A 23,216-nucleotide genomic window follows, 5' to 3' on the forward strand; every position below is an offset into this window, starting at 1 on the left:
GCTAGATTTGGTCCAGTTTGCTCTACTTTCTGAGCCCACTCAAAGTTACTGATGCTGGAGTGTGTTTCATAAAACCTTCAATACGAAGTGCATTTTAATTTTAATTTTTAAAAAGAAAAACATGGTTCACCATTCCAGAAGAGTTAGCCGTGTTAGTCTGTAGTTGCAAAATAGTAAAGAGTCCAGTAGCATCTTTAAGACTAACCAACTTTATGGTAGCATAAGTATCTGACAAAGAGAACGATGGTTCTCGAAAGCTTATGCTACAATAAAGTTGGTTAGTCTTAAAGCATCTTTAAGACTAACCAACTTTATTCCATCTGCAGAGCTTTTAAAATAACAACTCAGTTCTTCCAAATATGTTCATCTTTCTCCCAATATTTTTAAATAATAGTTTTCATATATAGATCAGATTGTAAATATAAATGGTCCTGTTAAGTTTTTTGGGGGGAGAGGTGAAATTCTTCTCCCTTATATTATTTCATATCCTCTTTGCTCTTGCTTGCTCTTACAATGTTTGTGACTATTTTCTTCTCCCTTGCCTCCATAGTACAAGTTACGTATCCTGACCAAGCTTGCCGCAGAGCTGAGCAAATTCATGCCCGAGAAAGTGGTGGAGGACAGCAGTAGCATCCTGAGATCCCCCATGCCTGGAGCAGTGGTGGCCGTTTCTGTAAAGCCTGGAGATATGGTGAGTGGCTTCCTCTTCCTCATATCCATTTGTGAACATTTCTCTCTGGAGCGCAAGGGCCATTTCATGTATGTATGTGTATTAGGTATATGCTAAAGACACTTCTGGCATACACTTAAATATGTATACTGTTGGCATATGGCAGGCTTGTGTTGTCAACTATGCCCACAGTATGGGTGCAGTTGTTACAGAGTTCCAACTGACTGTAACTTCCTGTCACATGAATGCTTAGTGACAGATCTGGGTTTGCCTTACTGTAATGTCTGAAAGGCCCTTCTGGTTTCTCTTGAAAGCATATGTATTCCTCCTTTAGTCTGTTATGGCACAACTATAGTTTAGAAAGTTCACAGAAGCCATTTTCAGAAAAATGATAGCTAAAATTATTGCAGGGTTGTTGAGCGGCCTTCCTGACCAGGCAGAAGATAAATTTATTTCAATTGTATATTGTTTTATGGTATAGAACTAAGTAAGAAGACAATTTCTGTTCATAGTAAAGAACACTTAATTCTGCCCCCCCACACCAAAGCACTGAACCATTGAGTAGCCAATTGCCACAGGTTATACCAAAACAAAATAGTTTGGTCCTCTGACTTGATGTCTTAAATGTTAACTACTCCTATCTATCTGAAAGGAAACCTAGTTTTTTTCCCTCACGTGGGCTGTTTTTAATTTGCATACACTAAAGTTATTTTAAAATGTGTATAACCTTGGGGGTGTCTTCCTTTGGGGGAAATACAGCATTACATTATCACTTTGTGTTAATGTTAAAAATGCCAGCTTTAATTTTTTTTGTTCCATTTAATAGACGTATGGGAGAATTGAAACAGACTAAAAACATACAAGTGGGCAATTAGCACTCAGGTGCACTGATTAAAACAGACATTTTATCACTGATACGCAATCCAACAAATGAAGTGAAGAAACAGGTGAAAGTTTGAAGAGCTAGTAGTTACCTCTGAGTAAATAAAGGACTGGCATATGGGGCATTAGAAGCCATAGGCCTGAATAGCGCTCCTCAGGTGATGAGGTATGTTTGATGTTTAATGTGTCTTTTTCAACCCAAGGGCTTTCAGTACAAAACAAAGTAGAAACTGAGAGGCCATTGATTTTACAGTCTGATCCAAAGCTAAAAACTATAGGCACCATGGATATCATGCTTTCAATGCAACATTTAATATTCCATTTCCATATTTCTTGTTGTGCTGTATCTTTAAAATGTTTATGTGTGTTGGCTATTTTTAAAAATTATTTGTGGACAGTTTACTGTTCAGCTGTTTAAAAAAGAAAGAGACAGAAATTAAAAGCTGAGGCCTTTTGTTAGTGATATTTATTTATAAACCTAAACACTGAGCTATTTTCCAAGCTTCCATGAAGTAGCTTTTCTTCTTTTCTCCCATAGTGTACTTTATACATCTGGAGAGAACCCTTTCCTTGTATACAGATATGTTTTTTAAAGTTTCTTCTTGGATCCCATTTGAGCAATATCATATATATATTAAAGAACAAGTTAGTATTTACTTTTAAAAAAAAGCACTACTTGTCCCTATGACACTAAAGACCCTAAAGTTCAGTTAAAATCCCAAGTGGCATTTTTATGTATGAAAGGAACTAACTGGAATCAGGTGTGTGTGTGCATGGGGCGGGGGGGGGGGGTGTTACAGATTTTGTTATTTCTGATTATAGCTGGATAAGTGGTCTGCGTGAAACAAAGAACCTGCAGGAATCTTCAGGTGCGTTTTCACAATGCATGAAGACGAGTATTCAAGAAGGGGGCATATCAAACACACACACACACACACACACACACACACACAGAGTCAGGTTTTACTAATTAATGGTTTTCTGATTGGTTGTTAAAAAACTGAACTGCTCTCCTCTCCTTGCCATGTAGAGTATGAATTTCACTGTTTCTCTTATGAGCACAAGCAGTACAAGTATACAAGGGATGAGACATGAAGCGCATACATCTATGTATAAGAGTTAAAATATTTGCAGTGTCCCCTACATTGTTACTAGACATGGTTTATGAGTTAGGAAAATAGACTGGTTTTTTCAAAAATGGGATGCTGTGTAGTATCATTATTTTTATGTTCGTGCCTAGTGCATATTTTGTATACATGGAAGCAAAACCATGAGAGGATGGGCCTCCAGCCAGGAAATTAAAATGGGGAAAACATTCTTCCCATACAATCAAACATTCCAAAAGAAGTGCAGTGCAATACCAAACAAGTTGTTAAATAATGAGGGGAGCGTTCTTTCTTTCATTCCCCCCTTCTCCCCCCCCCCCCGCTTGTGGGTTTTTGCTGGAGGCACTGAGAGGCAGGCGCATTTGAACAGCACGGGCTTATGTTCTGCCGACTTGGGCTTGTCAATGGTAATTGTGCAGCTTTAATTGCGAAAACACGTTTGCAGCATTGAAAAGGGGAGTTTAGCGTAAATCCTTCCTTTCCAGGACTGGTGTCAAAAAGTTTTTTTGAAAGGAGATGAGGTTGTATCAGCTATCCAGACTGAATAAGCGGCGAGATGGCGCGATTCAGCTTACATGTTTTGGCTGTCCATCAGGACAAGGATCATTCATTGTAGCTTTTCAAAGCTCTGAAGTACAAGGGACGGGAACTCTTACACACTGGGGTTTTTGTCCCACTGTTTGAATGTGTCCCGATTTTGTGTCCCCCCTCCCCTACTTTTCAGAAAGCCTAAGGAGTACTTAAGTACCCTTTTTATTTTCTAGAAGTATTTACCAGTTAATAATATAATGAGGTGTGAAATGGAAAAAAATTGTTTTCATTTAAGTGTTATACTAATACTGCCATGAGCCATGAACAGCATTTCCACAAATTTTCTCTATGTGAACTCTGCTAAATATGACCGCCTGAAGATATTTTTGGTTAGAGGCATTGCTATATAGTGTCTCACAAGGAGGCTTCTGTATATTCAGTACGCACACTAAAAGGACCTGAACTTTGCCACTAAAATACATTTAATATTAAAGATCAAACTGAAAAATACCACCTCAGGAGAGTGTGAGGAAGGATGAGTAACTATCTTTGCTTGCCAATTTTTAAAGGTTTTACAGGTGTCCTCTTTGAGCTATAGAGAATCTCTGCCTTTGTTTTTGAACATTTGAAACTGACCTTTGTTTAGTCATATGCTTTTTTGGTTACCAATCTGAAGTCTGTGTGAAAAACTGCTGTTTACTTGCCCATTCTCTATATGACTTTAATATTTAAAAAAATCCCATTTTGTGAAAATATTGTTTGCATAGCAGCAATGGGGTGGCAGCGGGGGGAGGGGGAGTAACTTCTGGAACTGCTGAATTGAGGGGCTTTACAATTCAACCTTGCTTTCCAGTTCCTTGAAGGTTCTCTAAGGGGGAGAAAATACGAGCTACCTCCAGAAACTTTAATGCAAAATACATGTCTCCTGGAGGGAGGAGTAATTCTGCTCTCAGTTATACACTGATTGGGCCCACTGAAATCAAAGCGACTTACATGTGCATAATTTAAGAACAGAATGCAACCACTGCATAGAGATAACATTGAAATTACAAGAATCCATAGAGCTCTTTAGATGTACCCAGAGGAAAGTTTGACTTTCTTTGAAAATAACTGTTCAGAGTTGCTTGGTGTATTGCAAACTGTTTTTGGACATCCCTGAGTTTCAAAAGCAGTATGCCATGGAATAGGAGGAGTAGCTATTATGAGAATAACTCAAGGCTCCCTCAAGTTCCAGTTGTGTATCCTGGCCAATATGTTTAGGGTTAAGGTGCTGGAAGGCTGAACTTAATCCTTGTTATTGAATATATTTATTCATTGTAGCTTTTCAAAGCTCTGAAGTACAAGGGACGGGAACTCTTACACACTGGGGTTTTTGTCCCACTGTTTGAATGTGTCCCGATTTTGTGTCCCCCTCCCCTACTTTTCAGAAAGCCTAAGGAGTACTTAAGTACTTATTTAATGGGCAAGATTCAGGGTTTGTTATTGACAAAATCTGGAGAACAGAAGCCATGAACCAGTGCAGAACAGGAAATGTGTCCACAAGGAAACAGGTCCATATCTGTGTGTCCATCTACCTGGATGCACCTTCTGATAGGATGTGCTTTCTCATCTGTGGCCATTAGTCATTGCACATGACTAATAGCACAAATCAGAGCTGGAACACAGTCTAGGAAGGCAGATGATCTGTGATTGTAAAACTGTAATGATAAACAGCAGTTCCATATATGACTAGATAACCTTAGTTTGTGTTTCACCCAGCATTCCCATGTCAGAGTCACTTTTAGTTGTACAGAAGCCATCTAACCACTCCTGTGTACTGAGAATATTTCTTCATGGTAACGTTTAGCTCTCTGCTCCCCTAATATTCAATTTTTTCCCATTTATGGCATTGGGCCAGATGTTCCACATTTTGAATTGTATTTACAGTGAAACTCCATTTTAACAGAAATTTCATTTGTGTCAAAGGGAATAGAAGTGATGGTATTTGAGGGGAGATTGGAGGTGGAAAGTGCTGTCATGTCACAGCTGATTTATGTTGACCTCTGCTGGGGTTTTCAAGGCAAGAGACTAACAGAGGTGGTTTGCCATTGCCTGGCTCTGCAACCCTAGTCTTCTTTGGAAGTCTCCCATCCAATTACTAACCAAGGGCAAGCCTGCTTAGCTTTCAAGATCTGATGAGGTCAGGCTTGCTTGGGCTGTCCAGGTCAGGGTGAGGGGAGACTGCATAGAATTAAATAACCATTCACTTTAGGGTAGTTTGTTGACGATTGTCATGGTTCTAGAGTCAGATGTTAAAAGATTTGTAACTTATTAGTCTCCGTCAAATCATACATGAAGATGGGAGCATGATGCAGGTTTTTCCAACTGGAAACCCTCTTTTGACAATGCATTGGTGGAGGCTTTGAAAATAAACTTGAGCTGAAAAAGCTGCTTGCCACATGGCGTGATAGCAGAGATAGGGAGGGAGGAAGCTGAAAATAGCTTAAACATCTTATCAGGAGGACTGTCTTGGGGGTGGGACATGCCCAAAGCAAAAGTTTGAAGGTACCAGTTTGGCCACCTGAACCAGCCCATGCTGTTTTACTTTAACCATGGGAAGGTTGGTCAAAAGCCCTTTGTGCATATCCCAGATGCAATGGCGCTCTCAAGATTGGGAGCATAGAACTGAATTCTGGAAGCATGGATTGTGTAAGGGAGTGTCTTTATCCATTTCGTGTTCAATTTACATTGTTCAGATTAATTTATGTTACTTTTACATTTTCTGGAGGGATTTTGGAACTTTTGAGTGGTCTGGCCACAGCAGTATAGCTGATGTTAAATCAATATGCAAACAGCTGCACATTGCAGAGTTTGAAACAGGTTAAGAGTCTGTGTCTATTGCATCTATTTACATATTGCTTTACAAATAATGAAAGCCCAAAGTTATTAATGGATCCAATCTGGAAAGAATGTTTACATTTCTATTACAAGGTGGTCAGGTCAAATGAGCTTTTAAACTGAAGTTCTAATTTACATTTGAAAATGGTGTATCTATGCATACTTACTTGTTTAAAAGAATGCCTGTATACTCTTCAGCAACATAAAGGATACCTACTACCATCCGGGAATTTTTAAAAAATAAAGCACTGTTGTGCAGATAAATTTTACCAAAGTCAATTCTGAATCGAAGTTTTACTTAAGATAGCCTGAAATGCTGACTTGACAAAGTAACACATGGGAATTTGTTCTGTTATGTTGAAGGAGTATTGAAATATTTTCCTAAGTCAAATGGTAAATGCAGGGTTTCAGACTTATTTAATTTTAGACCAGTGCTATTCTGCTCCATAACACTCAATTTAAAAAGCCTAGGAAAAAATATGTCTTGCTGAGATTACAGATAATGTCCAGCCATCGTTCTGTCTTTCAAAATGTTCAAATGCAACAAACCGAAAAACACCTTACAATCTCCTCTCTTTCCCTCACTTCACTAAGCACACCCCAGGAGACTGTGAATTTCTTGTAAAATGTTAGGTTGTATATTTTTTTAATATACTACTTGTTGCTTGTAACTGCTTCCCTGTTTCTTTTAACGCCTTGCTTGCTGTAGAGCTCTTAAAGTCTGAAATAAATGCTTTGGGCCCTGGCTAATTAGCAGAGCTTTGTACAACAAGCCAAAACAATGACTGCAGGGGAAGGCCTAGGCATCAGATGGTTAATTAAGCCGCCGCTTTAAAAAAATACCTTTTACATAGCTTTGTGATATAATTTAACGGGCACCAAATATTGATTAGCTGCACTTGTCCCTCCAAAGTAGCCCAGCACCCTTTCGTTTCCTTGACTGTAGTTCTTTGTTCAGAAAGGACTAGCATTTCCAATGAGATGCATTGGTGTTAACTTTATGCAATGCCATATAAAACAAATGACCAGGCCACCCTGTGGTGCTGGTACCTAGAAAGTGGAAATGGGTTTTCAGTTCTGGGTACTGCTGCCTTTTATGCCAGAGCCTGGGAACAGGAGGTGCTTTCTTCAGCCCTGATCTTATGCAATACGTAAAATTGACCAGAGAGAGTCTAGCTGCATAGCTGGATTTAACCCAGAGATTCCTCTGTAAACGCCTAGATTCGAAATGGCTTGTTTTTAAATTCAAATCCTGCAGTATATGGCAGGGAAAGAACAAAAACCATAAATGAATTATCTTTCCCAAGGGAAAACATTTCTCCTATTTAATATAAATAGGTTTTCATTCTAATGTTCCTCGCAGTCATAAATATTTTTCAGCACTCAAAATATTTCTTCAGAAGGAACTATTCTGTACCTTTGACTGTCAAGATAAAGGGACATGTGGACATTTCTAGAACCTTTGGGAGGACATGTGTTTGAGATAAGTGGGGGTACCATGATTGGTGATTATTGCTGTCAGGGGAACATCACTGACCTCTGGTTAATCAAGGGTCAGAAAATCTGAGATGCGCTCTGCCGGAATTCATTCTTTAAGGGAGAGTGGCGTAAAAAGTTTAATAATCATCTGTCAAGCACTGTTAATTGTTGCTAATTATATTTTCAACTTGATAGCTCCTGTTTCAAAATTAATTTGGATGGAAAGGGGGAAATGGCATTAATTATTTTATCCAGATTTGGACGATGTCATGGAATTCAATCAGAGCTTGCCCGGTCTATAGTGATTTTGTTCTTTGCATTGGCATCTTATGCCAGTCACAGAAATAGGGAGAACCTCAAGGAGCAGTGTTTGCCCAAGGAGATAATGTTAAAAAAAATACTGGGCAGGACTCTTTTCTAAAGACCACAGACGTTGATTTCATACCTTTTCTACTGCTGTTGCCCTGCTCAGGTTATACACAGTGCAGGCATTTTCCATGTCGTATACAATGTCCTCGTAACACAAGTTTGCCATCATTTTTTGCAATTCTTACAGTTTACATGCAGGTGGGTTCTGGCAATCTATCCCCACCCCTCCTGGAGTAGCTAAATACAGGAATATGTGGGTATCGTGGACTTTCCTTTCAATGCACTCGCCTTCTAGTTCAGAAAGAAGGTGGCATTAAAATAAGATTCTAACTGTGCTTTTGAGCTGCTTTTGAGTGGCTCAGAGATGTAGGGTGTTTTTTTTTTAATCCCCTCCAATTTGTTATGTTTTGTGTTTTGCTTAAGAGTTAAGTGTGAGACTTTCTTTGCCCCCCATCCGCATGAGCTTTTCAAATGTATTCTATTCAAGCACCTGTGCTTTAAAATATAAAGGTCTAAAAAATGTAATTGAAGGGTGTTCACTTTTGCAGACGAGTCAGCAGGGTTGATATTGATCCATCTTTTTAGGGAGCCCCAGTGCACCAGAAGGTGATACAGGAGAAGGCCCTGCAAGTCCTCCAAGCCTTCTGTCTAATTTGGCAGAAAAACACAATGCAGGACAACAAAAGAATGATCCCATACCGTAAGAAATTTCCATCTCCACCCTCTTCCTCCTCTCTCCCTTCAAGCCCCCCCGCCCCCAAAGAGGCTTAATTTTTTTCAGCTGCACACAATGATTTGATGCTCACTCTTGCATTGAAACAGTTGCTGTCAGAACAGGCAGGAAACAGTTTTCTTTTAATTGCTGAAATCATTCGGAAGTGCTTCGTGCGCTGCTTCTGTGCAGCAGATGCTGTGCATTAATTGGCCTGTGTAGGACTGACCCAGGGTTCCTTGCAGCGGGCCCAATGTTAGGCACAGGGTTTAAATAGCTTATTTATTATTTTGGATAAGCTGGCAAACATGGTATGTTTCTTGCACGTGCTGTATTTCATGGTCTGCCGTTCCAATGTCATGTGGGTTTCCAGCCTTGGTAATGTATTAGCAGCAGGTAAGCGCTAAATAACATCCATCAGGAGCTTTTTTTTTTTATCCAGATACGCCAATGACTGATGAACCTGTCTTTTGTATGAATGTTTAGCACAGTAGAAAGCCATATGCCACTGGCACAGTTTCCTGTTCATTCTTTGCAGTGGCTAGAGAGTAGAGGGTAGAAAAATTCTCTTGCATTTGCATCCTGTCATTTATGAACACTTTGCACTTTCTAAAATACCTCCAGGTTGTTGTTTTTTTTGTATGTATGTGTGTGTTGAGCAACGAAATACGGGGTTTCAAATTTCTCAAAGGCAATCTGACTATTGCTCTCATGTTCTTTATCTAGGGATATTAGAGCTCATCCTTAATAGGGAACCTTGTTTTGTAACTCCCCGTCTGTTCAAAACAGACCTTACCCCATTAGAAGGTCCTCCCTTGTGTGGGAGGACCACAGCTGTTACCGTAAATCTCATCCAGTAACTGTATAACCCCCCATTTTGTGGTTCTGAAGGATGAAATTGAGAAATGGAATACGGTGCACTCATCCTTTACCTCTCCAATTTTAGACCCTTGCACATCATTTTCATGCTTTTATTCCAAATCAGACGACATTAGTGAGCAACACGACCCTCAGCTTAAATGTCTAGCATCAAGGCTACTTTTTTTTTTTTTTACAATGCTGACATTTTATTTCTTTTCTTCTGGGGTGGAGGAACCACCCCCTTCTGTCAAAACGTTAGTAATTTCTTCAAGGTTATTGTTGGTTTGCTGAGGGGGTGTCCCTACCCCACTACAGCATTTTTGAAATTAGAGTTTCCACAAAGCGAACAAGGCCCCAACTTGGCTTACAAAAAAAAAGAAAAAGAAAAGAAAGGCAAATGACCAAGAGAGTTCTGTTGCTTTGTGAAAGAAGTGGATCTGATTTCTTATGGTGGGATATTGGGGGATTTAATAGAAAATAAGAAGTGGTTGAAATCATTAGCACAACAAAGCAAACTATAAGCTTGAAGATAAAAGTCCCCGGGGAAAGAGTCCTCTGAAAATAAATGGGACTTGATAGATTTCCATATCATTTATAACTTCCCTTAATTACACTTGGAAGACTTGCCAGTAAAACTGGAAAATTGGCAGCCTATATCCATTATAGTAATTTTGCCGACCATGGCAAGCAGCTGGCTTTACTGGATTTTATTTCCCATCACTCACAATTAATCATCAGCTGGAGATGTCTGAAACTCTTCAGAACGTAGCAATGCTGTGTGACATTTGGGCCTCCTTAAAATGCTAAAATCTGCTGAGTAAATGGGCCGAGCTTTCCTTCAAGCTAACTCGTTTTGGTGCAAAGCAGGCCACTGCTTTAATGAATGCCACTTTGATAATCGGATGCGAATGTGAACCTTGACCTGGTGTCAAAGGAGAGGACGCAGCAAGCTGGGTGAAAGATATGAGACTCAGATCTGCAAACTTTACACCAATTAGACAGAGTGGAGAAATACATCAGTGCCGATTGGGTTTATCAAAAAGACTGGCTGGGCTTGTGACTGTTTTGTAAGCCTAACATTGAAGACATCCTGTCACAACCATTCAGTCTTTATCAGATGATTCACAAAAAGTCTCCGGGAAGTGAGCTGGACTCACAAAAATTTCTTCAGCTCTGCCCTCACAGGAGAGCCCTCGTCCTTGTGCCTCTGAATGTAAAAAAGGAGGACAATTAACACTCCTGCTACTTACTGACTTGCATGTAGTAAGAAAGTGACTTCACCACATTCCTCTTCCATTTTCTAGGAATGGAGCGAAGCCTTGGCGACTCTTCCTTTAGTACCTTGTAACATTCAATACTGTATAAATCCTAAAGTCAATGATCTAATCCACCAGTTACTGTATTCTTAATCCCAAATTTCATTCCCCTGTAATTTTCCCCAATATGTTTTTAAAAAGTAAATAAATAAACAGGAATCTAGAGAATTTTGATGCAGGAAATTGTTCAGTTGATTCTTTTGGGGATGAAATATAGTTTTGTTCCTAGTCAGTTAACAATGAAATTAAATATTTTTAATGATCATTTAACTCCAGCAGTTTTGATTTTATTTCTCCTGAAAAGTAAACCTCTTTAGATGAATATCTGTATCTGTTTTGTGTTTTCAGTATGACTTTCCTAGAAGTCAGGAAAAATTAGGAATGAAATCAGTTATAATCACCTCATATGAACAACAATTCTGAGGATTTGATTTTTAACTTTTATTTTACCATTTTAGGTCACCACTAAAACCACAATTGAAATGTAAAGAGATTTTTTAATCAGAATAGAATTTTATTGTTGCACACTGTACTATAGAACGTGAGTTTTGTGCTTTTACTTTTGATCAATATCTTTTAAAAACGTGTAGAAAAGTTATTGAATTTTAAAAAGCCTTAATCCTTAAATGAGGAAAGGGGATATTTTAGAGATCTCTAAGATATTCATTTTCCGGCTTAAATAATACTAGCAGGCAAAAAGATACAAACAATTATGCAGTGAAAGAAACTGAACAAAGCCCAAGAGAATGAATGAAAGAGGAAAGGGAGATATTGGGGGCTAATTTTAGGATTTGCTGCTTTGCAACACAGTGGGGAAAGAGAGCTACAAAGGATTGACATAAAGAACAATTATTAAATGTGAGTGCTTAAGTGACACTTTCCACTAGAGCCATTTTAAACAAATTGGCTATTATTAGAAGTAATGCCACAGTACTTAAACATTGAGTATCTATGGAAATACAAGTTTTCTCCTAACTAGGTTACTTTTTCTGCAGAAGTCCACTGGATAATTTCTCTCTAAAGAATGACATTTGTGTGTGTAAACTATATATGACTGCAGGCCGGTGACACTAAAGGGGATACAGATGGGGTCCCTGCACTTCATGGGAAGCCCATCTTACAGGCCCCTGTCTGTGTGTGTGTGATTTTTTAAAAAAACATTGTGAGGTCATGTACAGAGCCCAGGGAATCACTGGACAACTATTGGGGAGGGTAGAAATTTTGAAAACAATTACGTTGGCAATTCAGCATTTGTGAAACAGGCAGCAGAAACAGGCAGCAGGAAGATCAGTGATAGAAAGGGCCTCCCTAGGCCTAGTCTTCCATGGTTTTTAGAAACAGCTTGAGCTTTCACTGTAAATTCTCTGAGAGATCTCAGAAAGACCAAGGCCATTCCAAATTAAGATGGGGTGAGGGAGGTTGCCTATCACTTAATCTAGGGTTGCTCTGAGGCCTGCAACCAGTGGGAGACTTGTCTAGGGGGCAGGAGCTGTTATTGGCAACTTCACAAGATCATTGACGACATGGTGACATAATTTCCACCATGGCCTGGAAGTGAGATCACATTGCGTGACACTCTAGCATTTGCCCCAAACTCTGTGCTTTAACAATAGCATTCGGGATGAATGTTAGAGCATTGGCATGATGCTGATGCCCCTCCCCATTTTCTCCAGCATTCTCCCCATGCTGCCCAGCAGGAAACCTGGCATCCCTAACTAAACCTAAAATCTTTTGTACTCTCTTTTGCAATTTTCTGTAAATCTAAAATCTTTTCTACTGCATGCACAGTTCAGCATGCTTAAACCCATCCATTTTGGGAGTATGATGCCAGTTCAGTATGTAAGATCCACTGACTCTGCCCTCTTGGTTGTATCATTCACACACAGCCTCCAACCACATGGGTTCATCTCAAAGAAAAGAGCAGCAGTATTTCAGAGGGAGATGACTATACGGTGGTGTTTTCATATGTATCCTGGGCTGAGTTAAATTGCTGCTCAGGAAGTGTTCTTAAGTCCGCACATGAAAAATATTCTATACGGATATCTTTTTCATGTATGAAACTGTGTATTCACCATGATATTTGATGCATCCCAGCGTGTTGGCTTCGTTGCATGTATGTACATGTATGTACAGTAGGAAACGGGTGGGTTTCCATTGTCATGCATGTCCAGTACGTGTTCATTACACATTACCATGTAGGCATGAGATACAGTGTTCTGCACAGACTTAATATTGGTTGAGCATTGTTACTGTTCTTTGGCTCTTTACAAAGCAGCACAAGAAAAAGAGACTGCTGCCCCGGTTTTTAAAGAAGAGAAAATACAGGAAGGAGATATGTGGGCAGATAGCTAAATATGACTGTGCTTTGTTTTATTTGGAGTTGAGGTCTAAGATTCTGCCTAAAGTCTAGGAAAGAAAGTGAACTTTTCTCACTCAAACAGGAAAACAATTTGGTATCTTGTTCCAAAAACATTCACTGGCAACTTAAGATCCACTGATTTCAAAGGAACTAGCTGATTCTCACAGTACTGACAGAAGATGTGGATTGTTTATCTGTAGAAAGTCCAAACTTTGAACATTTCCCAGTATTTAGTTCTGGGAATCAAACAGAAGATCCCCTGACCTCCACTACTGTCAGTGTTTCAAAGTTATGTTTAAAGAAGCATATTTCAAGTTAAGCACTCCTGATCATCCTTGGTGATCCCTAAAGGAGTGATTAAACTTTCATTCGTGTTCATTTTAGTTTCTTTAAAAAATATTAACAAACATTTTAATTTTCTCGATTATAGTTTTTATTAATTACGACTGATACCAACTGGAAACACAGTTGAACTCATGAAGCTGCCTTACTCCGAATCAAACCTGTGGTCCATCAAGTTCAGTATTTACTCAGACTGGCAGCAGCTCTCCAGGGTCCAGATGGAGGTCTTTTTCATCCCCTATTACTTGATCCCTTTAACTGGAGATACCAGGGATTGAAAATTGGATCTTCTGCAGACCAAGCAAATGCTCTACCACTGGGCCACAGCCCCTCCCCAATAATTGTCCTGCAATAACTTTTTACCCCACCCATCTGGGATAAAATTCTCAGGAACTGCACCCATCTCCCTTAGGATTCCCCCTGTTCAATTTCAGGCAGATAGGAAAAAGCTTCCCTGTTTTGTATGCAATTAAAATTCTCACTCACAGGGCAGACACAAAAGTTCACGGTAACTTAAGCAAATAGGCAGTAAGCACAAATAATACACCCAACATACAAACAGTCCACCCATTCATAAACTTAGGGTAAGGGAGCCTATTTTAAAACAAAAATGGAACCTACTGGATGAAGGGCATTGAACCCTACCACTTTCCACACCTTATTTCACTGAAATTTGGTGCTTAAAAATATGCTTCCAAGCCCAGCTTTGAGATTCGAAGTAAGCCTGGTTGGGAGGAAAACATTATAAGAAACTGAACGCAGCAAGGCACAGCCTGCATTTGCTGTTGGAAAACAGACACATGCACTCACTTTTTTTAAACGTGTGAACAAGGTACACAAGGATCATCCATCACATCTAGTTCAGCCTTTAGTTTAATTAATTAAAGGTTACCTGAGGGGGTTATCAGCACTAGGAGTGGGGGTGGGGATTGGTGTAGAATTCCACCAGCTCACTCTGAGGAATACTCAGGGGTTTTTTTTTCAGCTGGAACGTGGTGGAACGGAGTTCTGGAACCTCTTGAAAATGGTCACACAGCTGGTGGCCCCGCCCCCTGATCTCCAGACAGAGGGGAGTTTAGATTGCCCTCCGCGCCACGGGAGATCAGGAGGTGGGGCCACCAGCCATGTGACCATTTTCTCCAAGGGCAACCCACTGAATTCCACCACCTCTTTTCCCAGGAAAAAAGCCCTGGGAATATGTATAACAGCTTGAATACAGAACACTTTTATCACTGTGCCATCAGACTAGTATTTGGGACCCCCAGGCTCAAATCTCCAGTCTGTCAAGGAAGCCCACTGGGTTACTTGGGCCAGTCACTCTCAGCCTCACAGGGCTGAGGTTGTGAGGATAAAACGGAGGAGGTGAGAGCGGTCTTATAAGCTGCTTTGAGTCCCCATAAGGGAGAAATGCAAGGCATAAATAAATGTATCAAGGCCCAAGGCTAAATGTTGTTCCTTTTTCTAAACTTAGAACTCCATTACACTTGCAGTGAATGTTTTTCTTCTCTCATGGGTCACAGAATCTGGTTTCTTTCCACAATTTATTTTTTTATACACAAGTGTCACATATCCCCATAATTTATTTTTTCATACACAGTGTCACATATCTACATTGTCTAGAGAGATGGGAAGTGAAAGAGAAGATGAATTTGAATAGTTTTTGCAACTTGGTATCAGATGCAGGAAGGTGCCAAGAAAAGATGAAAGAAGTTAGGAACAGTTGGTGGGGCAACAAAGAATAGGTGTACAAAGACTCCAACTTAGTGCTGCTGGATAAAGGCAGCAGGTGTGCTGGGGGAGAGACAAAAGTCTGGTGGTGATGATGAGAATTAGAGTAACAAATACATTTATTCATGCAATAGATCCGTTCTGTCATTGTCATTTAATATGGTGCTTCCAGTGATAAAATTGCATAAGTGGGTGGTATAATCTTGAAGATCGAATTTCACAGTGACAATTATACATATCTATTATTTAGTTTCTGTACCAAATATATATCAGACCACTTAGAGGAAGCATCTCATATTGCTACCGTCTCTGGCTTTGGAATAGTATAAAGTCTCCAAAGGAAGTGGGGCGCTTCTGTATGTTTTTCTCTTTCTCTGTCCTCAGGGTCTTGCTGTTCCTGCATGGGGCGGCATGCATCCCCGCTTTTAAAATGAACAGTTAATTTCAGATCTGATATGGGGAGAAATAATATACACCACCTGTAAATTGTGCTGTTTGACTTTGTTGGGAAAATGATCTTCTCCGCAAGGAAACAAATTGCCCGTCTTCCTGAAAAGCTGCATGTCCTATCAGGTAGAAATATCTTGTCAGCACAAGATGGACCTGTGCCTACCCCACGCCATCTGGTTCTAGAGGAATTTTATTGGAAATCCATGGAGCTTCCCATTGGGTTGCTGGCTACCCTGAGCTTGTGTACATCTGTTAGTAGAGTTCAAACAGTCAGAAACAGGAAGCGAGTGTGCGACTCTGAAATAGTACTGAGACGAGAGTGTTTGCTTTGGTGGCATAAGACTTTCCTAACGGGCACAAATTGGTGTCTTCCTCTAAAGCTGAGAGATACTGTGGGCTGATGTCATCTCTCTGTCTCTGTCTCTCTCTGTAGTCTGCACCAAAACAGGATAAAAAAGCAGCCAGATTTTGCACCAAGCGAAGCTGTAATATGTGGCCTTTACAAATGATGCCAAGATTTGGCTTGTGTCATCCTGCTTTAATTTAATTACTGTATTTCTGCTTCACTCTTCCTTGTTGCTTGGTTTATAATAATATTAAGCAGTTTAAAAGCCATCTAGAACCTGGCCTGTTAAAACAATAGCCAAAGTATCCCCAGACCAAACAATTACAGCCAAGTCAGGCTAAAGCCTGCCTGAAAGATACAGCCTTGAACTGCCCTGTGAATGGAGGTAAGAGAGGAGGGTTGTCTTTGTTTCAACGGGCGGCCCATTGTACAGGGATGCAGCTGCCACAGGAAACATGCTTGCCCTGGCAGTCACAAGTCTCGCCTCCTTTAAGGAGCAGAGGAAGAGAGCGCGAGCCTTCTTGTTAAGGACCATCAGAGCGCATGCGGGGAGAACTAGCTCTTCAGGAATGCATACCTCAAAGGAGAACTGTGAAGTGCTACAGAGGACTCTGAAACACTGCCCTTTTTTAAAAGAAAAAAAATTATATAAATAGGAATACAGACCAATTTTCCATTTGAAAAGGTGTAACTTTTTTTTAAAGTAAAAAAAAAATATTGTGTGAGAGCAGTCTCTTTGATGACTGGCAGACTGAAGTTCTTCTCTGGCTTGGGAGATGTAATCAGGTAGTTTCGTGTGCATGATTTCCAGCTTTTCCACACAGCTAGAAGAACTTGAACCATGCTTTTAAAGAGAATCAATCTCGGGATGCTGAATTCTGTGACAAAATATGCACTTGCATGTAACTGTGGAATATGCATAGCCCTGATCATAACCAGAGTTTATATTTTACATATGATGTAAATTGGATGATCTTAAGGCACCTTACAGTGCCATCCTAATTAGGAGCTACACCCTTTGAAGCCCAATAAAGTTCAGTAGACTTCAGGTTTGCAACTCTGTAGATCTCAAGAATCTAAAATTAGCTTCTAAATATCTGTTGGCTCTGAGCTTGTATCTTCACCAAAGTTGAATGCATCGTGTTTTGATGTGGTGTTTGAACTCTTGACTATAGATCCTGCATGTGGGATAGGATATATCTTTTGAACTTATGAAATGGCAAATCAACAATGGCATTTTATACATTTTATTTATACATTTTATTACATTGTTAAATTTTCTTTGTTTAGGAAAGGAGTATGCTACCTCTCTAAAGATCTGCTTGGGGCAGTTCACAAAATGAAACCATACAAATTGCCACCAAAAATTATCAGTTTTAATGATCAGTATTATTAATATTCTCTCGTTCTACCTGCAAGAAGCTCAGGGTGGCTTGCATAGTTCTTCCTTCGATTTTTCTTAGATTCATTACCACTGACAGAATTTTCACATGACCTGTTGTCAAGTCCAAACAGAACACTTTTCAGTAGTGGAAATTATCACATTCACTTCCAGGGTTCCAGAAATTTCAAGGATTCCTATGCTTATGATTAAATAGAGTCCATATGCTTGTGCGAATCAGCCATGTCATGATAAGGGCATGGTAATGTCATGATAAGATCTGCAGGCCTTTTATATCAATTCCAGTTCTGGGAAAGCAGAGCGGACAGGGCAATAAACACCATTTGGTCTAACTGACATCCTGGGACGGATCAAGAAATGTCAAGCTACGTTGCTATGGTACCATCATAAAACCAGAGGCATAAGAGACATGGGTTATGTGACAAGGGGCCAGCTCATTGCGGAGTCCAAGAGAGACAGGTTTTAAAGGCGAGAACTCCCCCCCCCAAGAAAGAAGGGTACCCAAAGGCTCTAAAGCCTATTGGGTGTGTAGTTCAGCGGGATGGAGAATGGAGGATCCTAAGGGTGGGCTTGTCTTTAGCGTCTCAAGGGCTGGGCATCCATCCCAGTAGGGGACGTCTCAAGTACTAATTGGTAACTCTAAAAGGACGATATTCGACTTTTGGATTTCTTCTTTCTTTCTTCGTAGTTGTGTGGATAATAACAACATACTTTGTAAACCACTCTAAGTGGGTGTTAAAGTCATCCTGAAGGGCAGTATATAAATCAAATACTACTACTACTACTACTACTACTATTATTATTATTATTATTATTATTAATTTGGACATTTTCCTGTTGGCTTTAGGTACTCTGTGAGAATAAAATGATCTAGTCTTAACTAGTTACCCCCCCCCCCACACACACACACCGAATTTTAGGCAATGTTTGACAGAATTTTAACCTCTTTTCTGTTTTTAACCAGGTTGTGGAAGGGCAGGAGATCTGTGTGATTGAAGCTATGAAAATGCAGAACTGTCTGGTTGCTGCTAAAACTGGCAAGGTATGCTTCATTATATGATTGAAACCTTTCGGGGTACTTGCTATGTTGAAGACAGGTTGCGTTTTTGGGGGGAGGAGATAAATATAGATGCAATTATTCTTCTGAAATCTTTTAATATTGGCATCAGTCTTGAACTGCATGGTATCGTTCTGGAACTGTGGTGGCACACCAGGCATTGGATTTAGAAATGTTTATCAGTTGTTCAAAACGAATTAGTCTTGGCTGCAACCCGTCTTTTCAGATTTGGGCCTAGGCCACAATCCAACATATGAGTTAAGAGCATTTAAGCACACTAACTTCAAGTTGGAATGTGGCCCTAGAAAACCATAATTTGCCTCATTTCAGAATTTGACTACAGTTCAGCTGTTTTCATTTATGTACTAGAAACTCCCAAAATGTGTCATGCGCAATTGGACCTGTTACCCACAATAGAGAGCACATGGCCAAGGACTTGCACATAACCAGACTTTCTTTGGAATGCTTTTTCCCTCAGAGAACTGCAGCTTGTGGCTCCTTCCCATTTATCATTTGGGTCATGGCTTGTATATGTGTGTGTATGTCCCTCTGCAGACAACATTATGCATGTTGAAATCAACATGTATTGAGGGGAAGAGCATGCTGGACTCGCTCTCCATCTATGTGTAGGGTCACCAGCACGAGCCACTCACAAGCTCCACTCCCACAGTCTGGAATGCCACTTTCCAGAGCATTCCTAGCCATGGAGACAGGGACAGAGCCTGTGCATGGAGACTTCATGCTCACTAGCTGGCAGTTGCTTGTAGACAGTTGGGCAGACTGCTTTGTTGGTGCCCTGTCTCTCTCCTTGCATTGATTTACACATGCATGTAATGTCATCTGTTCAAGGCTTATGTGTTAGGAGCAGAGTGAAACTCCATCTGCGGAGCTACTTAAAAGATGAACACTATGATACTGAGAAGTACTTAGAAGCATGATTGCTGCCTGCTTATTGCATCTTCACCTGGCCTTTGTCCAAGGAACTCAGGGCAGCATATATAGATCTCCTATCTTCCATTTTATTCTTACAATAACCCTGTGAGGTAGGTTAGGCTGAGAATGAGGGTCAGGCTACAGAACTTCATGACTATGTGGGGCTTTGAACCTAGTGTGCCCCACTCCTGGCCTAAAAGTCTGAACATGCTTTCAGAAGTAAGAAGCTCACTCACGACTCATTATTACTGTATGATATTGTTATTGGTGGGAAGAAACTTTGTTAGCCGTTTGTTTCCTTGCAGTTATGGTCTTTGTGGAAAAAGTTTATATGATGCAAAACAGGTCAAAGTAGGCAATTGCTCTTTGGCAGAGAAGACTATGAGTTGCTTATCAGTATTGTTTATATTTGAATCTGGAACTTCTGAACACAGGGCTTCAAGTGCATCTGCGTTGGCTGGACAGCTTGCGGGTGCTCACATCCCATACAAACAAGCACTGGTGCAGCACCCCAGATTTTTGCATAGGTGTAGCGTAAACATCTCTGTGTAGTTCCTGCCTCCAGTACAGGGCTAATCGTTCCAAGAAGAATCAGACTCTAGACTTGATTTTGGAGGAAATCTGTTATCCCAATTTTTTGCAATTTCTCTGTGCAAGACACCCAACCCAAGGCAATTTGCATTTTTATTTCTGCTGCTTTAAAGCAACTGCAGCAAAGATAACCAAGAAACAGAACATTTCAACTTTTAAGGCTCCAAATCTAAATTAACACATTGTCACTCCTGCTTTATGTGTAGTATGTAACTGCTTTGAGAGTTGGGGGAGGGAAATGTTAAAAGAGGGGGTTGTGGAGGGGGATGTTAAAAGAAGCCTCATTTCAGTGTTTGGATAGGAATGGAAGCAGAGTACAAAGACATGAACAATGCGCTTGATTACATTCCAGAAGATGCTTTTGGACTTGAGTCGTTTCATGCATTCATAGATCTTGTAAATGGGAATCTGTCATTTATTCTTTTTGTAGTGTACAACCAACAGCATTAAAAGAGAAAAAGAAAAAAAGAAACATGCCTGGCCCTGTTTTCAGAACAGATTTAATTATTTCTTCCTTTATTCTTCAGGTGAAAGCTGTGCACTGCAAGGCTGGTGAAACTGTTGGGGAAGGAGACGAGCTTGTGGAACTAGAATGAAACCATTTCTTTCATGTCACGTCACAATGGGACTTTGTGGCTGTGTTTAGAGAACACAACACATTCTATTTAAAACAGAGGTTTTCTGGCATAGGGCTGATCACAGCCTGTTTGCTGTGTTCACCCTTCCCTTGCTGTTCCCTCTTTGTGTCTTAGGCAGAACATGATTCAACTCTTCCCAGTTTGATCAAGCTCCAGTTCTAAGTTAGGGTTTATCCAAACTTTAGAATCCTGTCTGGGTGGGAACAAGCTTCGCTTTAGGATCCTGTATTTGGACATCATGACAAACGGGAGGGACATGCTGCCAAATATCACCACTCTCAAAATCAAATGAGTCCCAATGTAACTAGAGAATTGTGACTTAATCATTGCTAGGACATGGGTTCTTTAAATCTGTATTGCACAAAGGATTACGGGCCGTATGGCAAACCCTGCAAAAGACAGCAATAAATTTGCCCTGGTTCTCCGACTTCACTCCTTTTCTAAATATCTGTACATCTGTCCACAGTTCTACTGGTATCAAACAATCATTAAAACAATACATTTGAATATAAACACTGTATGCGTCATCTGACTCCTTCACAACATTGACACTTTAGTTTTAAAGCACCCTGTAGCTATGCAGTGGAATGAGACATCAAATGAACTTCAGACTGCAGGTGAGGGGCACAGTTTTTGAACTGTCCTCCTAAATAAAAATTTCCTCTTAAGTATATCACTGCAGGGTGAAAGATGGGCTTAAATTCTCTCGCTTGTGTGCTAAGCTTCTACTTTCAAAGTAGGGCTTTTAAGAAAACAGTATTCCTCACCTGCAGTCTGATGTGGTATAGTCCATTTCATCCTCTCAGGTCTCTACTGCAGCATTCTGCCACATCTGTACTTCTGGCATAAGGGGCGCATCATTAACCATATTTTGCTTCTCTTCACCTCGAATTGGATCCAGACTAAATTTTCCAGTGCTATAATGGAACTTTCCTCCCCTGTGCATCACCACTGCAGCCCACAATTCCAGAAGATGCTGTTCCTGGGGAATGGGAGAAGCTGAGAAATGGCGGGGTGGTGGTGGTGTGGCTGCTGCAAGAAGGGGGAAATCAATGGATATTGCCAACCCTTACTATACAGTGTGTTTTTAGAGCTGATTGTTTTTTGCATCTTGTAGTCTGAGCTCCAAGTCTCTTAATAATTGAATACTGGTAGACCTAGGAATGCCTTAACATAATTCTTAGAAAATATATTCAACAGCAGCAGGTACTGCAGGGAGCCTCAGTGTCACCTAAAACTCTCTTAAATGGCCTACCTCAACCTGAACTCCCTCCTTTACTTGTAAGATGGAATGGTCAGCAGGCCAGGATAGCCTAGGACCAGCAGTATCTCTTTTCTTCCTTGACTGTCCAGCCATTCTGTGTAACTCAGTTCACTTGTACATTAAACACCAGTGTTGCCACATAAAGGTATTCCGCTTCAATGCCTTTCTTAAAAATACGTGGGTTTTTTTACAGAATAGCTCTTTGACTTTTGCTGCATGAACTATGCCACATTTCAGGATATAAAAGGGGAGGAGCCCTTTCTTTTGTCCATTTTTGCCATTTTTTTTAAACACAAAAGAGCAATACCAATGTGGTGAGGATCTGGGAATAGTAAGCAACAGAAGTGTGTGTGTGTGTGTGTGTGAAGGTTTGACAGACAGGTTCAACAAATGCAGTCTAGCCCCAGCTGTAGGGCCACATTACTATTTCCATCACAAGTTGATGCTTCCCACCCTGCCGCTTCTGTACCATTGAGATCACACTCCACTGATAACGCCCACTTCCTGTGTTACCAAACTCTGTCAAGACCATAAGAATACTGAACTTTGCCAGGGCAAGCCTTCCCTAAAAAAAAAGGCTTCCAGAAGATTTCAGAAAGGGGCGAGGAGAAAGGGATGCCATTTTCCTGCCTCCCTACCTGTGTATATTTTTTACAAAAGATGGAACATTCCAGCAAAGGCTGCTTAGAGACTTTAATTTAATATTTATCTGTGCGTAACATTGGCATAGCCCTGATTAATCTCTTGTAGTATGCCAGCCAGCTACATTTAAACAAATCCCTGAGCATAAAATTAATTAAAATAACTCCAGAAGTTTCAGTACAGCTTACCGTAACACTTTAATAAAATTCTGGATTTTGTCAAAATAGCATTTATCGCTACCCAAATGCAATTAAAATCCTCCTTATTTAAAAGATTGGAAGTTAAATACAGAATACAGACAGAACAGCAAAGATGAAAGAAAGGGTAAAATAAACTGTGCCAATGCAATTGCATGCGTACAAATTTCTACAATTTATCCCATTCATGAAAATAGTCCCATGTCACAAGGAGAAGGGATTCTTTGTGAGCATTCACGGGCTTTTCTGTGCTTGATGGGTACTGTAAGGGATCACTTGAGGTCTGCATTTTTAAAAAGACACAGAAAACGGTTTACCTTCAGGGAACATGGAGCCTTTGTTGCAGCAGTAGCCAAATCACCAGTCTTTACTCTGGCACCCATGTGTATGTTTAGAAATGCTGAGCTCCAAGATGAATCCTACTTCAAAATGCTACCTCCCGATCAACAGGAATAATAACAACA

General features: G+C 40.3%; 1 protein-coding gene across 1 annotated transcript in view; it reads left to right on the plus strand.

Moving 5' to 3' along the window:
* PCCA (propionyl-CoA carboxylase subunit alpha) overlaps window positions 1-22,463 on the plus strand; it is a 324,266-nt gene extending 301,803 nt beyond the window's left edge. The window contains exons 22-24 of the mRNA XM_054973482.1: window positions 551-691; window positions 18,395-18,472; window positions 20,539-22,463. Coding sequence (XP_054829457.1) covers window positions 551-691; window positions 18,395-18,472; window positions 20,539-20,607 — 288 coding nt within the window. The 3' untranslated portion in view covers window positions 20,608-22,463. The remainder of the gene's footprint in view (window positions 1-550; window positions 692-18,394; window positions 18,473-20,538) is intronic.
* The last annotated feature ends 753 nt before the right edge of the window (window positions 22,464-23,216 follow it).

The sequence above is a fragment of the Eublepharis macularius genome, chromosome 3 (assembly GCF_028583425.1).
Source record: "Eublepharis macularius isolate TG4126 chromosome 3, MPM_Emac_v1.0, whole genome shotgun sequence".
Taxonomy (NCBI): domain Eukaryota; kingdom Metazoa; phylum Chordata; class Lepidosauria; order Squamata; family Eublepharidae; genus Eublepharis; species Eublepharis macularius.